The following is a 13290-nucleotide window of genomic DNA, read 5'->3' on the forward strand; positions in this document are numbered from 1 at the left end:
TCGGTGTTTTACCAGTCATTCTTTTTCCACTGACAAGGAATTCAGTACCAACATTCATGAATGAAAAACAAAGCATGTGGGCACAGAAAGTTAAACAAAGGAATGGGATAAATGGCCAGACAGGTAGGTTCAACCCATTCACAAAGTACTACCCTCAAAATAACATTAAAGTGGAAGATATTAGTTTTACATTTACATTCAACTCATTCACTACAGTAGACAGGGGGATGTTAGTTTACATTCAGACTATTTACAGCAATACATTGGGGGAAGTTAGTTGATGTCTTGACATCAGATCATTCACATCGACACACTGGGAGTTGTTAGTCAATATATTTACATTCCGATAATTTGCAATGATACATTGAGAGATATCAGTAAACACATTAAAATTCAGTTCATTCACAACATCCTTATCATAATGATACGCTGGGAGATGTTTGTAAATATTTACGCGATCATCTCACTCACTGCAATATTTTGGAAGATGTTAAATAACATATTTCTAATTCAGAGTGATAAACAGTGTTAATACATATTCATGATCATCTCATTTAGAGCAGCATTTTGGGAGATATTAGTTAAAATATTTCTGATTCGCAGCGATATACTGGAAGTTGTTACTTGGTATATCTTTGTAACAACTGATTCAAAGCAATACACTGAAATATGTTAGTTAATATGTTTACATTCAGCTGATTCACACGTCATTTTGCAGTACCAAGGGAGATGTTAGTTCGTATACATATCAGTAACAAAGCGAAATGAAGGAGCCATTCATCTGCAGTCTTTACTCCACTGCTGTACAGAAACTCACCACCACAGAGCTGGAGTCATCCTCAAACGAAACGTGTTTTATCTGTTGTTGACAGGTGTGAGGCAAACAATGAGTAAACAACACGTGAGAGGTCAACTGATCTTATGCCACATTCACTAGAGATATCATGATCTTCAGGGTAACATCAAAAACCAACAAGCAAGCGAACGGCTGAGGGAATGAAATTATCAATTTTCTTTCAGCCTGTCAAAACTCCTGCTGAAAACATTCATGTTCTCAAAGAGAAAAAAGAAGTCAATGATACTTCAATTCAAAATCAATATTTCTATTATATCATTTCCCCCATATGGTCATAAGAGAAGTGACGTGATGGAGATCTATTCCTCAATAAAAGTGACAAAGGAATGGAATTCCTCTTCTTCCTGCGCATTCACGGGCTGCAACTCACACAGTTCATGCTCACTCATATCTATGTATGGGCACACATGTGTATGACCATTGTTATCCTGCCATGTAGGCAGCCATACTCAATGTGCATGCTGGGTATGTTCTTGGTTCCATAACCCACCAAACACAAACATGAAATATCGGATCTTTAACATGCTCGTTAGACGTTCTGCATGTGTATACACACACAAAGGCGGTGAAGGCACTTGCAGGTTTTCACATCTGTTGACCTGGGAGATGAGAACAATATTTACCCATAATCCACTGGACACCATGACAGGGATTCAAACCTAGTATCCACAGACAGTCAAAGACTTTAACCACTGGGTATATCATCTCACCGCAAAAACTAGCATATTGCTATCATTGTTATCATTATCACCATCACTATTATAATAAAAATTATGATTAATATAATATCCCTGCCCAGCCCTGTCCCTTACGTCAGCATGTCTGCGGTCAGCATCTTCGTCCTCGTGGGCGTGGTAGCTGGTGATCAGGTGGTCCAGCAGCCTCTGTGTGGAGGAGAACACCAGGTGGCGCATCAGTTCCTGCAGGGAGTAGTCAACCGAGCGCAGGAAGCATGCCAAACGAGCCAGGATCTTCCGCCACTCGGCGATCTCAGCGTACAGGGGTTTCCCCGCTGCAAAAGGGCGCGATAGAGTTTTAAACTGATGGTAATCCAGAATGCGCTGTGGCAAAATGATTACCTCTATTTTACTGCCAACATGGCAATTCTGATTAAATGTGCACCCTCCCAATTTTTAAGCTTGATTTAACAACACAAAAGGTGCAGCATGGTACATGGTACACAAAATGATATACAAAAGTGAAGAAAGATAGCAATTCAAAGAGACACAGCAAATGCTTGTTCTTGGAAAAGCCTGAGAAATTGCTCACAAACATACTGATGTTGAGGCCCTGACGTCATCATGAGAACTCTCTTCACATGCTATGTTGCCTGCTTCCTTGTCAGCTCTGTTGATGTCTGTCTTCTTGAAACTTTTTTGTTTGCAAGGTGTTCACCTTTTATCCCCAAAGCTCAGCTTATATCACAGACTGACATAAGCTTACATTTGGGCAAAGTGAGAGCTATATGATTTATGGTTTCCCTACTGTAATGGGAAGTCATTTACAGCTTAGTCTTTTGTGAAGGACTATGACTCTCAAACTAGGAGGCAAAATTGCATTGGCTCTTAGTGCTACACCCTTGTGGGCTGGTTGGCCTTTGGGAACACTCCCAATGCCGACTGTCCTAAAAACCCTCTTGGCCGAGAGAGTGGGGATGTAATTTGGGCAAGACACTCTCCACTATAACGAAATTCTTGCTCAGATATTTGGGACAGCAGCTACCTCCTCTGCTGTTCTGATGGTCTTAGTCGGACATGACTGACTATCATATATACCTTTTATCATGAGAAATCTGACACCTTGCTAAAGAAACACACATCTGATAAAATTTAAAAAAATTGTACACCTGCATCACATCAGAACACATAAACTGCACACTAATAATGACCTGCACTGCATCATAACATCAAAGCTTCTGTTGTTTCCTTATAAATCACAGTCTGATTGAGGCACTGTGGCAGAATCAGTCAGGCGCTGGACTTCTCATCCAGAGATGAGGATTCTGCATGGTGTAACGTCCTTGGGAAAGGCACTTTACTCTGATCTTCCTCACTTCTCCCCAGTGAAAATGGATACCTGATTTCGGTTGGGGAAGGTTAAAGTGGCAGAAGGAGAGAACTGGACACCACCTTCCTGTGCGGTGCCCTGGACTTGGTGGATACGAATATCACTACCCCCGATGGCTATAAAAGGCTATGGGGCATTTAACTTTTTTTTTTGACCCTTTGGTCGCTGCTCGGCAACTTGTGGTGAGAAAGCCACAGTCACTGCACAGCGACTTGTAGGGAGAATGCTGCTGGTGCCAGCTGGTAACTTGAGCATTAGAGTTAACAAACTTGTGCTACTCTTCAATAAATAACATCAAACTCAGCCAGCATTTGCTGCCACATTTACCAGCAACATCCATCTCAATGTTGAACCAACTCTCGTGCGGTTTGGAGTGACCGTTTCAACTATGGTGAGTTCTTCAACCAGTTCAGACTGCAACCAGCAGTCTCGCTTTAGACCATGCTATATGGGACAGCAAGCTGCAAGTATAACTAAAAGTCATTTGGCAGAAAATGATTTTGCTGTTAACAGTGACAGTGGAGAAGAGTTCGTGCCACATCGCAGTGATAAAACAAGTACCCCACATTCCCACTGGCTGCTCTGCTGCACAGCCGGTTTCAGCTATACTATGCAGCTGACTTAGCTGGCTAGCAGCTGTTAGCGGCTTGAGCATAGCTGACGGTGTAAGGGTTAACTCAGATACTAACGCTGATTTTCCTCTTTTTTCTTTCTGGCATCAGCAGCGGCGGCGGCCTGTTTCTGCGCCTGCCCTCTGTGGATGATGGTGTTGCTGGCTGCCGGGGGCTGGATGGTGACTCTGCGGGTGGCGCTGTCCTCGCGGATTCCTTGGGTTATCCCCTCCATCTCTGCCACAGTCTGTGATCATGCACGCCTTGTTACCGGTACTTACTGTGCGTTTCTTGTTCAAACGTGTTAAGTTATCGTGTGTGAAGAGTATGAAGGAGGAAGAAGGAAGTTATTTGGACTGGCAGAAGAATAAGAAGGGTGTTTTCTGAGACAAAATAAAAATTATTTTCTTTATCTTCAAGGATAACAGACAAGCACTCTTGAGTCAGTTGTGCATGCTTGTGAATGACTGGTGGGTGAAATCACTTTGATTTGTCTCTGCGCAAGATAAAAAACAACATTTATTATTACTGGCAGTAGTAGTAGTGTCCTTATTATTATCATTACTTTTATTATCATTATTATCATTCTCAGTATTATTACCATCATCTTTATAATTATCAATATTATCATCATCATGATCATTATTTTCACTGAGTCCTCAAGAGAGCCAGTCCTACTCCACCAACAGAGAGAGAGAGAGAGAGGCAGACAGAAAGAAATATGAGTGAGAAATCATGGTGGGTCAAAAACTGAGATAGTAGTGTCAAGATGTTGGGGGGGGGGGGGGGGGACAACATAGATACCTGTACATTTATACATATGTATGTAGGGAGCACTCTGCACACCCCATGTCTCTGTGTGTGGCAGAGACACGCACTGCCAAATGTTGTGTCAGGGAATGTGACTTCTTGTAAGTGTGGCATTCACTTTTCACTCAAGTGACCAGAATAGCTCAACCAAACTGTCCAAAAAATTGTCCTTCGGTGAATCAATATTTGGAAAAAATTGTTACAAACTTTGCATTGCTTTTCATGTTCATTACACATTCTAAATTGGCCAACTTTGGCACTTGTGTAGCATTTGTGAGTTCACAGACTTTCAGTATTGTATAAACTACGATTATCACTACACATAATTTCTTACTATTCACGGACTTCTCTTAAGCCAGACACTGCAAAGGTCATGATCAAAGAGAAGCATTTAATTTGCAAACAATCATAATGACATGACCGCATTTCCTACTGTACCATGACCACATTGAACACACAAATCAACACACACAATAACAACAAGAAAAGAAACAGAAGGACTCACTGCACATGATTCCCACACAATGTCGATGATCTTCTCCCTCAGAGCAGTCAGCTGCTCAAAGGCCTTCTCACACTGACGATCCTGGTTGGCCTGAAACTCGCTCAGGGTCAAGGTTTTGGTGGAGTCAAGGTCGACCAATGAAATGAAGCTGCCATCACTGCTAGCACCTTTAGCGGCCTCGCACAGACTCTGGATGTGGATCAGTGCCCCTTGCAAGACCTCATTGGCCACAAACAGTGTCTTGTACAAAATGGCTCTGGAACAAAGAAATAGGAAATTTTCTATCTAAAATTATGTTTAAATAACATGCTTACAGTGACCCAACTAGTGCAGACTCCGGCAAGGGTCTGACATTCCTGTCCTGTGTAAACTACTATCCGCCTATGCGGAGAAAACGAAAGTACTACGGCCAATAACCTCCCGGAAGTAGGTAACGTCCCCTTTGTCCCCCTGGCTAGCGCCCTCTTTTGCCGGCAGCCATCTCGACACCTGCATTTTTTGTGTGTGTGCGTGTCTTTCTGCATTGATGGGCTACAACTCCCACATTCACTCGTATCTATGAGTGGGCTTTTCCATGTCTGACTGTTCTTATCCTGAAATTTAGGCAGCCATACCCTGATTTCGGGGATGAAAGACCTGCGTAAATGTTGTGACAAACGTGTGCAAATGTATCATACTGTTCACTGTCCAGTGGACAGCAGTGGTTATATTTCCGTGTTTCTTTATCTGTAAGTAATCAGATAGATGAAACTCTGGTTTAAAAACTCTCTCTTTTTTTTTGTTTTTTCAATATACATTTTCCACTTTCTATACACACAAACTGTTCTTACCCATCCAGCTCTCCCTCACACCCATGCCAGTCCACACACACACACGCGCACATGCACACATACATAAAACCAAACACAAACACAAAGACACACACACACACACACACACACCAACAGACCAATCAGACAGGACTCACTTGTTGCTGGAGTTCTTCTGATGCCTGATCTGATAGCTCCACAGCTGGAAAGCTTTCCACAGCCTGCAATAAGGGCAGAACACAGCTGCAGCAATTGCTGGCAGTCCACAAACACTCACCCTCCACCAACTTCACTTACTTCAATAACATAAATACAAAACATACGTCACAAATCGCTTTGAATTTGTCTGTTCAGATTAAAAGCTATAAAAAAATACCTATTTTATTACTATCAGTGATACTAGTAGTAGTAATAGTAGTATCATTATCATTATATGTGTATACCTGTGTGTCTGTGTGTGTTGGTGTAAGGCATATTTCATACCTTTTTTGATGAGTCATATTTGCAATCTATAATATCATCTTGGATGTTTTTCTCTTTTCTTGTAAGTCATTATGTGCTACTGTATGTCACGATGTGTACTGTTTCATGGGAGGAGCTGATTACTATCATTACTTTAATATCATTATCATCCTTAATCACTGTCAATATAAACCGAAGCTGACCTGAACTTGACGAACACGGGGAACTCAAAGACCATGTAGAAGAGGCGTCGCTCCCACAGCCACCACAGTGCCGGGGTGGTTGAGGTCTGGTCATCGTGATGGGATCTCTCGTCACACTGCAAGACAGTTCGCCTCACTTCAGTTTGGCTCACAGCACACCTGACTGCGCAGGGTCCGCTCAAAGATGAAAACGACGCAAAGCCAGAATGCTGTGTTGAGTTGCATTGTGTAGTGATATGTTGGGTAGCGCTGTGCTGTGTTGTGTTGTGTTTTGTTGAGCTGTGCTGTGCTGCTTTGCACTGTGTTGTGATGTGCTGTGCTATGTTGTGTTGTGTTGGCTTGTGTTGGGTTGGCTTGTGCTGTGCTGTGTTAAGCTGTGCTTTGCTGTGTTGTGTGGTGTTGTGCTGTGTTGTGTTCTGTTGTGTTATCGTGTGGTGTGGTGTGGTGTGGTGTGGTGTGTTGTGTTGTGTTGCCTTGTCTTGTGTTCTTCTCTGTTGTGTTCTGCTGTTCTGTATTGTATTAAGTAATTTTTTTTATGTCACAACAGATTTCTCTGTGTGCAATTCGGGCTGCTTTCTTTGGGAAGGGCATGTCACCATGGTGCAGCGTCACGCACCTTTCGCTTTTTCTTCTTTTTCTTTTTTGTACATACACAAGCATCGCTCTGAACCTCTTTCTTGCCAACTGTAAACAAAGCCAGCTTCACAAAGACCAGTTTTTCCTATACCATTAATCAGTATGTAGCTTGCGCTGGTCAAACTGAGTAGTGCAGAGTTCAGAAATGTGTGGTTGGGTTTAGCAGGTTTCACACACCTGCGCACACAAGCATAAACATGACTGCACGCCCACCCACACAAACAAACACTATTACATATTACTTTTCAAGTTCATTTACCACAGCTGTTGTACATATACATACACACACACATGCACACACGCACACGTACACACACACACACACACATACACGCAAACATACACACACACACAGTATAAAGTCCAATATAATCAAGAGTAATGAGACTAAATAAATCAAATGAAAACATGCAACAACAGATCTTCCCACATACACAACATAATGCAAACACATAAACACTTATAGGTACATGCACACACACACAAACACAAACAAGCACATATCATATGTGTGCACACACATAACATACACACATAACACAATATGCACTCACCCACCCACACACACAAGAACACACCAATGTGCACACACACACATACACAAACAAGAACACATGATATGTGCACACAGACACATACACGTATACATACAAACAAATGTGCACACACACACACACACACACACACACACACACACACACACACACACATACTCTCTCACCATGGTGATATAGGAAGCACTGACTGTCCAGTAAACAGAGTGAGCCCGTGCTGTGTTGGCAGAGACCACCTGAAGGTCATAGGGGTTGTACCTTGCCCTCGGGTGGTTACGATTGCGAGGCAGGCAATACAGAAACTGTCCATCATCATCTTTAGCCTTCAAAGCTTCCTGTTGGACACATGACGCGACTGTTCAATCTAATCTATTGTGATTCATTCATCCTTCAAAGACTCCTGTTGGACGTACATGATGAAATTGTTCAATCTATTGCATTGTGATTTTTCAACCTTCAGAGACTCCTGCTGGACAAATGTAATGTGACTGCTCAATATAGTGTATTGTGAATCATAATCCTTTAAAGCCAGCCTCCTGTTTGACATACACAATGTGACTGTTCAATCAATTGGACTGTAATTCATCATCCTTCAAAGCTTCCTGTTTGACGTACACATGCAACTGTTCAATCTACTGTATTGTGATTTTTCATCCTTCAAAGCTTCCTGTTTGACGTACACATGCAACTGTTCAATCTACTGTATTGTGATTTTTCATCCTTCAAAGCTTCCTGTTTGACGTACACATGCAACTGTTCAATCTACCGTATTGTGATTTTTCATCCTTCAAAGATTCCTGTTTGACGTACACATGCAACTGTTCAATCTACCGCATTGTGATTTTTCATCCTTCAAAGATTCCTGTTTGACGTACACATGCAACTGTTCAATCTACCGTATTGTGATTTTTCATCCTTCAAAGATTCCTGTTTGACATACACATGCAACTGTTCAATCTACTGTATTGTGATTTTTCATCCTTCAAAGATTCCTGTTTGACATACACATGCAACTGTTCAATCTACCGTATTGTGATTTTTCATCCTTCAAAGCTTCCTGTTTGACGTACACATGCAACTGTTCAATCTACTGTATTGTGATTTTTCATCCTTCAAAGATTCCTGTTTGACATACACATGCAACTGTTCAATCTACCGTATTGTGATTTTTCATCCTTCAAAGATTCCTGTTTGACATACACATGCAACTGTTCAATCTACTGTATTGTGATTTTCCATCCTTCAAAGCTTCCTGTTTGACATACACATGCAACTGTTCAATCTACCGTATTGTGATTTTTCATCCTTCAAAGATTCCTGTCAGATAAACATGGTGCGGCTGTTCAATCCATTGTGTTGTGATCTATTATTCTTCAAAACCTCCTCTTGGACATAAATGATGGGACTGTTCAATTTATTGCACAGTAATTTACTGAATCTTTTACCTTCATACTGACCCATACTACTGAGCTTTACGAGGAACTCAGTCCCCTTGTGTTCAACTGGACAAAAAGCAGCATGACTCTGAACAAACTCAGCTTGTACAGGACTAAAATATAATTTTTTTAAATAAATGGAAAAAAAAAATTGTTCAAACAGTGAAGAAGGGCATACTAAATACTATATTAAAAAAAAACAATTTTAAAAGAAAACAAATGGAGAAAAAAGTGTCCAGGGAAAGCTTGCAAGCCTCAACCACAGACAAACTTTCTGAAGCCAGCAAAACTGCTAAATAAACAAAATCAACAAACAGACAAAAACAAGTCAGCTTCAGAAATACAAGCTTTTCTAATTCCTTGACTGCTGAAGTTTGGTGAAAGGTGATCCGAGTGGCATGAATCTGAGAGGTAATTACTACTTTCTGCATACTCTTAAGGAATGCAAGTGATTTTTTTTTTTTTTTTTTTTTTTTTAATAAAAGTGATGTACATGTATTATCAAATGGAAGAAATGGAAATGAACAATGAAGACCTAAATCCTGACCTGTAAACTCAGAAAGGTAACAGCTCTTTACTGACAAACATACTCGCCAGAACAGTCAAGGAGGTAAAGTTTCACCTTTTCAGAGAGTGGTTTATCTGACAGCTTGTCCATGTCCTTCTTGCAGTCAGGTCCGTGGCGAGGAATGTCCGTCACCCACCCCAACTTCTGCCGCATCTCTATCAGGTTGTCGTACACACTGTCATTGGCTGGCACTGTCGACACGTCACACACTTCAATGTGATGCATTTAATTAAAAAAAATAATTAAAAAAAAATAAAAAGGAGAAAGTCCCTGGTTAAATTTCTTCTGTCTCCTTAAAACCAGCAACACTGAAAAGGTTGGTTTAAATGAAATAACTTTTAAAAACAAACAAAAAAACTTGAGTTCCTGAATGACTTTCAAACTCACACAAAATATCAAAACAATGTCTGTTTTCAGTTTCCAGTTTCAGTGAGATGTCAAATGTGTAGACTGGTCAATTTGTGCTACACTAAATTTGTTGTAAAAAAAAAAAAAAAAAAAAAAAAAAAAAAGATGAATAAATAGAAAAATAAAGGTGCAGATGCATGATCTTTGCATAAACCCAACACACTAATCAGGCCTTGAGACAATGTGATTTTACTCATTTCAGAATTCTGTCAACAAATTGAATTTAAAATCAATAAACTGCATAAATGCCAAATGTGAAAAGCATTTTAATTTCAGAAATCTGTCATGCATTGTCTGACACTGTCTGAAAATCATGGACCAGACAGAAGACTTTCATCATTTAATCGAAACAATATGACACAATACAACATCAGTGTTATGCCGTGCAATTGAGTGCAGCACAATACAATAAATCCCAGAACAGCAAAGCACTGCACAGTACATAGGAGTACTGTGCAGTGCAGTGCATTAGTGCTACGAGCATATAATAAAGGGCAATCCATCAAAATTCTAATGTACCTTAAACGTAAGTATGCAAAAGTAATGAGATCAATCAAATTTTAAAATACAGTACAACGTAACAACAGTTCCAACACAGTTCACAACAAAAATCAAACAATATGCATCCCAATGCAGCACAAGACATGCCCACAAATATAACTGACAACAATTGTCTAAAATCACAAGTGTGGACAGACATTAAACAAAAGAACGAACGAACAACTGACCTGAGTCATCGTATCGATTCTTCTTCAGGTAGCTTAACACCTTGGACATGTCCATTCTGCCCGACGCCGCTCTCTTTGCCCCTGACGGAGGTCGATGAGCGATGGCAGCACTGCTGGGCCGAGTGGGCCGGGGTTTGGTCTTCGCCGACTGAGGTCTGTCCAGACTGGCTGACGAGTGCCGCCGCTCCAAAGGCAAAATACCAGGGAGTTTGGCAGGTTTGGGAAGCTCCGGCTTGCTCAGCATGGTGGGGACTCCCACCAAGCTGTCCTTGTCTCTCTGGGTGTCAAAGCTGTCTTCATCGGTGGTGATGTCGCCTCGCAGGATCTCAGGGACTTTTTCACCGGCACCGAAGGTCTTTGCTGGGTCACTGACGATGTCACTGAACACTTCTGCCATTTCCACGTCTGGCATTTTCTCTGTGTCGCCTGAAGGTAAAACCAATCAAAGAACAAGAGCAATGTCAGACAAGTCACACATTTATGATGTTGGTGGAAGAGAAAGTGACACAACTGTCTGCATCCTTCATTAATATAAGCATGCTGAGCAAAGTGACTAAATAAATAGAAGTGTTATGAGGGCCTTTGTTCCATGGATCTGTACTGACACCATCAAAGATAAAATCATTCTGAAAATAATCTGTTCATGAACAATTACATACACTCATGCACACACATATACACACACATGCAAACATACACATTTTCAAAGGAGCAAACTCAATCTTGCAATAAAATTATTTGTTTCCATTATTTATTTATCTTTAAGAAATGGCTTTCTGTAAGCTAAAATCCATCAAATAAAACATGAAAGATATATTTTTTTTTAAACTTTTGTGTAAGAGCACAAGAATTTTTTTTTAAGCTAAACACATGCAGACTTATGCTCTGATAGCTGGAGTTGTTATGTGATTTTTTGTGATTTTTTTTTTCTTTTGTGTGGGCTTGTTGTTGATGTTGTTTTAACATCCCCAAGATGGAAAACTGAACAAATGTTGTAAAATCAATTCATTCAAGTCCACCAAACGGTACCAGCGCACCCAAATTATCTGTTGAGTAATGGAAATCTGTTTTCCACTTCACATCCGCAGATTTGCAAACGTTCTGCAATTTGTTTTTTAAGCTGAAAAGTCCAGAGAATAAGAATGCTGATAATACAGGACATACTCATGTCTGTCAAAGTGCTCAGGTCATCGGTCATATCTTGGGACTCGCTTCTCATCTTGGTGCTCTTCTCCTGTGCCGCCTTGATGCTGGTCATCTGCTTATCCAGGCTAACAACATAACAATGTATTTGATAATACACACTCCATACAATCCAATAACACACATTCTGGCAATAGATATATACGGCAGATTCTAAACTGGAAAATTTATAACACACGCTTAATAAAATCTATTAACACTCTTTTGTTTCCGTGGGTTCCAATACATGTGATGATACTTATGAGACATCATAAATATAAATACTCTCTCTCTCTCTCTCACACACACACACACACACACACACACACACACACACACACACACACACACACACACAAAGTCATTAATGTTTGAATGAATCTCGCTGCATTTCTTCATGGCTATATTCCATTCTTAACCCCTTGGCTGCTTATATGACAAGATAACTCGTCAGCACAAGCATGTACGCTTCGCTGCCACAATGATGAGATAGCTTGTCATCGAAATATTCTGACTTTTCCCTGGTTTGCAGTGAGTTGACAAAAATACTGGTAGCTTTAGCATGGGGAATCTTTCTAGATTATATTCATAGCTAGAAACCCCATCTACGTCATGAGGCAGTCCTTTATTTGAATGTTTTGGTTGAGTCACTGCCGCAGTGTTTGTCTGGCTCCTCCCCTCGCTTACTCAACAAAATGTCAAACTCCGTGCTCAAGACATGTGATCGTGTTGCCCAAAATCAACCAAGATTGCTTTCTTTAGCTGATGCTGAGAAAGAATTGAAGCGCAAATTCAAAGGAGAAGACAGTGATGAACCTTTACAGCTGTAGCAGTTGACAGAAAGTGACCGAATTATTAGCAGGACACAGTGTGAGCAATTTTCTTGGCACTTAGCCAACGCGTGACTGTGTGAGAGGGGTGAAGAGGAGAGGGCTGGAGACAGAGGGGGCATCACCCCACATACATACTATCACTTGGAGAAGTGACAATGCATTGTGTATCTGTCTCTTTTTAAAAAAATGTTATTGTGGTTATTCTAGTATAATTTGTTTGTGCAGGTATTGTCCGTTTGTCCAGAAAATATGATATCTTAGAGCAAATTACCTGACTAATGTTTGTAATGAACAAGTTGAATATATGACAAAAAACAAAACACTGATTTCAAAACAACAGCATGTCACTGAAAATATATAAAATGGGAAAACATCATGTGTTTTGTATTCTTTATTCATTTGCCTTTCGGAAAATATATACTTTTATTGGTCTTTCTCCAATAACAAAGAGCAAAGAATTTTTTTTTTTTTATATATATACCGTTTTTTTTGTGGAAAAAACCCTGGCAAATAGATTTCACTTAAATCTTATTTTCCTGGCAGTGAAAGGGTTAAATAGCTTAGAGAAGCAGGAAGAACACCATTCTCAACAAACACTAAACATAACGAGAATCAATGAAAA

At 40.4% G+C, this 13290-nt stretch overlaps 1 protein-coding gene across 3 annotated transcripts in view; it reads right to left on the reverse strand.

Annotated features, from left to right (window-relative positions):
• Nucleotides 1-13290, reverse strand: part of LOC143296724 (dynein axonemal heavy chain 6-like) — a 147432-nt gene that overhangs the window by 131727 nt on the left and 2415 nt on the right. For 2 of the 3 annotated variants that reach the window (XM_076608782.1, XM_076608781.1), the window contains exons 4-13: nucleotides 11818-11924; nucleotides 10654-11079; nucleotides 9572-9708; nucleotides 7681-7848; nucleotides 6324-6439; nucleotides 5817-5879; nucleotides 4850-5105; nucleotides 3613-3781; nucleotides 1669-1868; nucleotides 818-859 (exon numbers count right to left, since the gene is read on the reverse strand). In XM_076608782.1, the coding sequence (XP_076464897.1) occupies nucleotides 818-859; nucleotides 1669-1868; nucleotides 3613-3781; nucleotides 4850-5105; nucleotides 5817-5879; nucleotides 6324-6439; nucleotides 7681-7848; nucleotides 9572-9708; nucleotides 10654-11079; nucleotides 11818-11924 (1684 nt within the window). The remainder of the gene's footprint in view (nucleotides 1-817; nucleotides 860-1668; nucleotides 1869-3612; nucleotides 3782-4849; nucleotides 5106-5816; nucleotides 5880-6323; nucleotides 6440-7680; nucleotides 7849-9571; nucleotides 9709-10653; nucleotides 11080-11817; nucleotides 11925-13290) is intronic. The other variant, XM_076608783.1, reaches the window with a different exon arrangement.

This window comes from Babylonia areolata, chromosome 21 (genome assembly GCF_041734735.1).
Source record: "Babylonia areolata isolate BAREFJ2019XMU chromosome 21, ASM4173473v1, whole genome shotgun sequence".
NCBI classification, from domain to species: domain Eukaryota; kingdom Metazoa; phylum Mollusca; class Gastropoda; order Neogastropoda; family Buccinidae; genus Babylonia; species Babylonia areolata.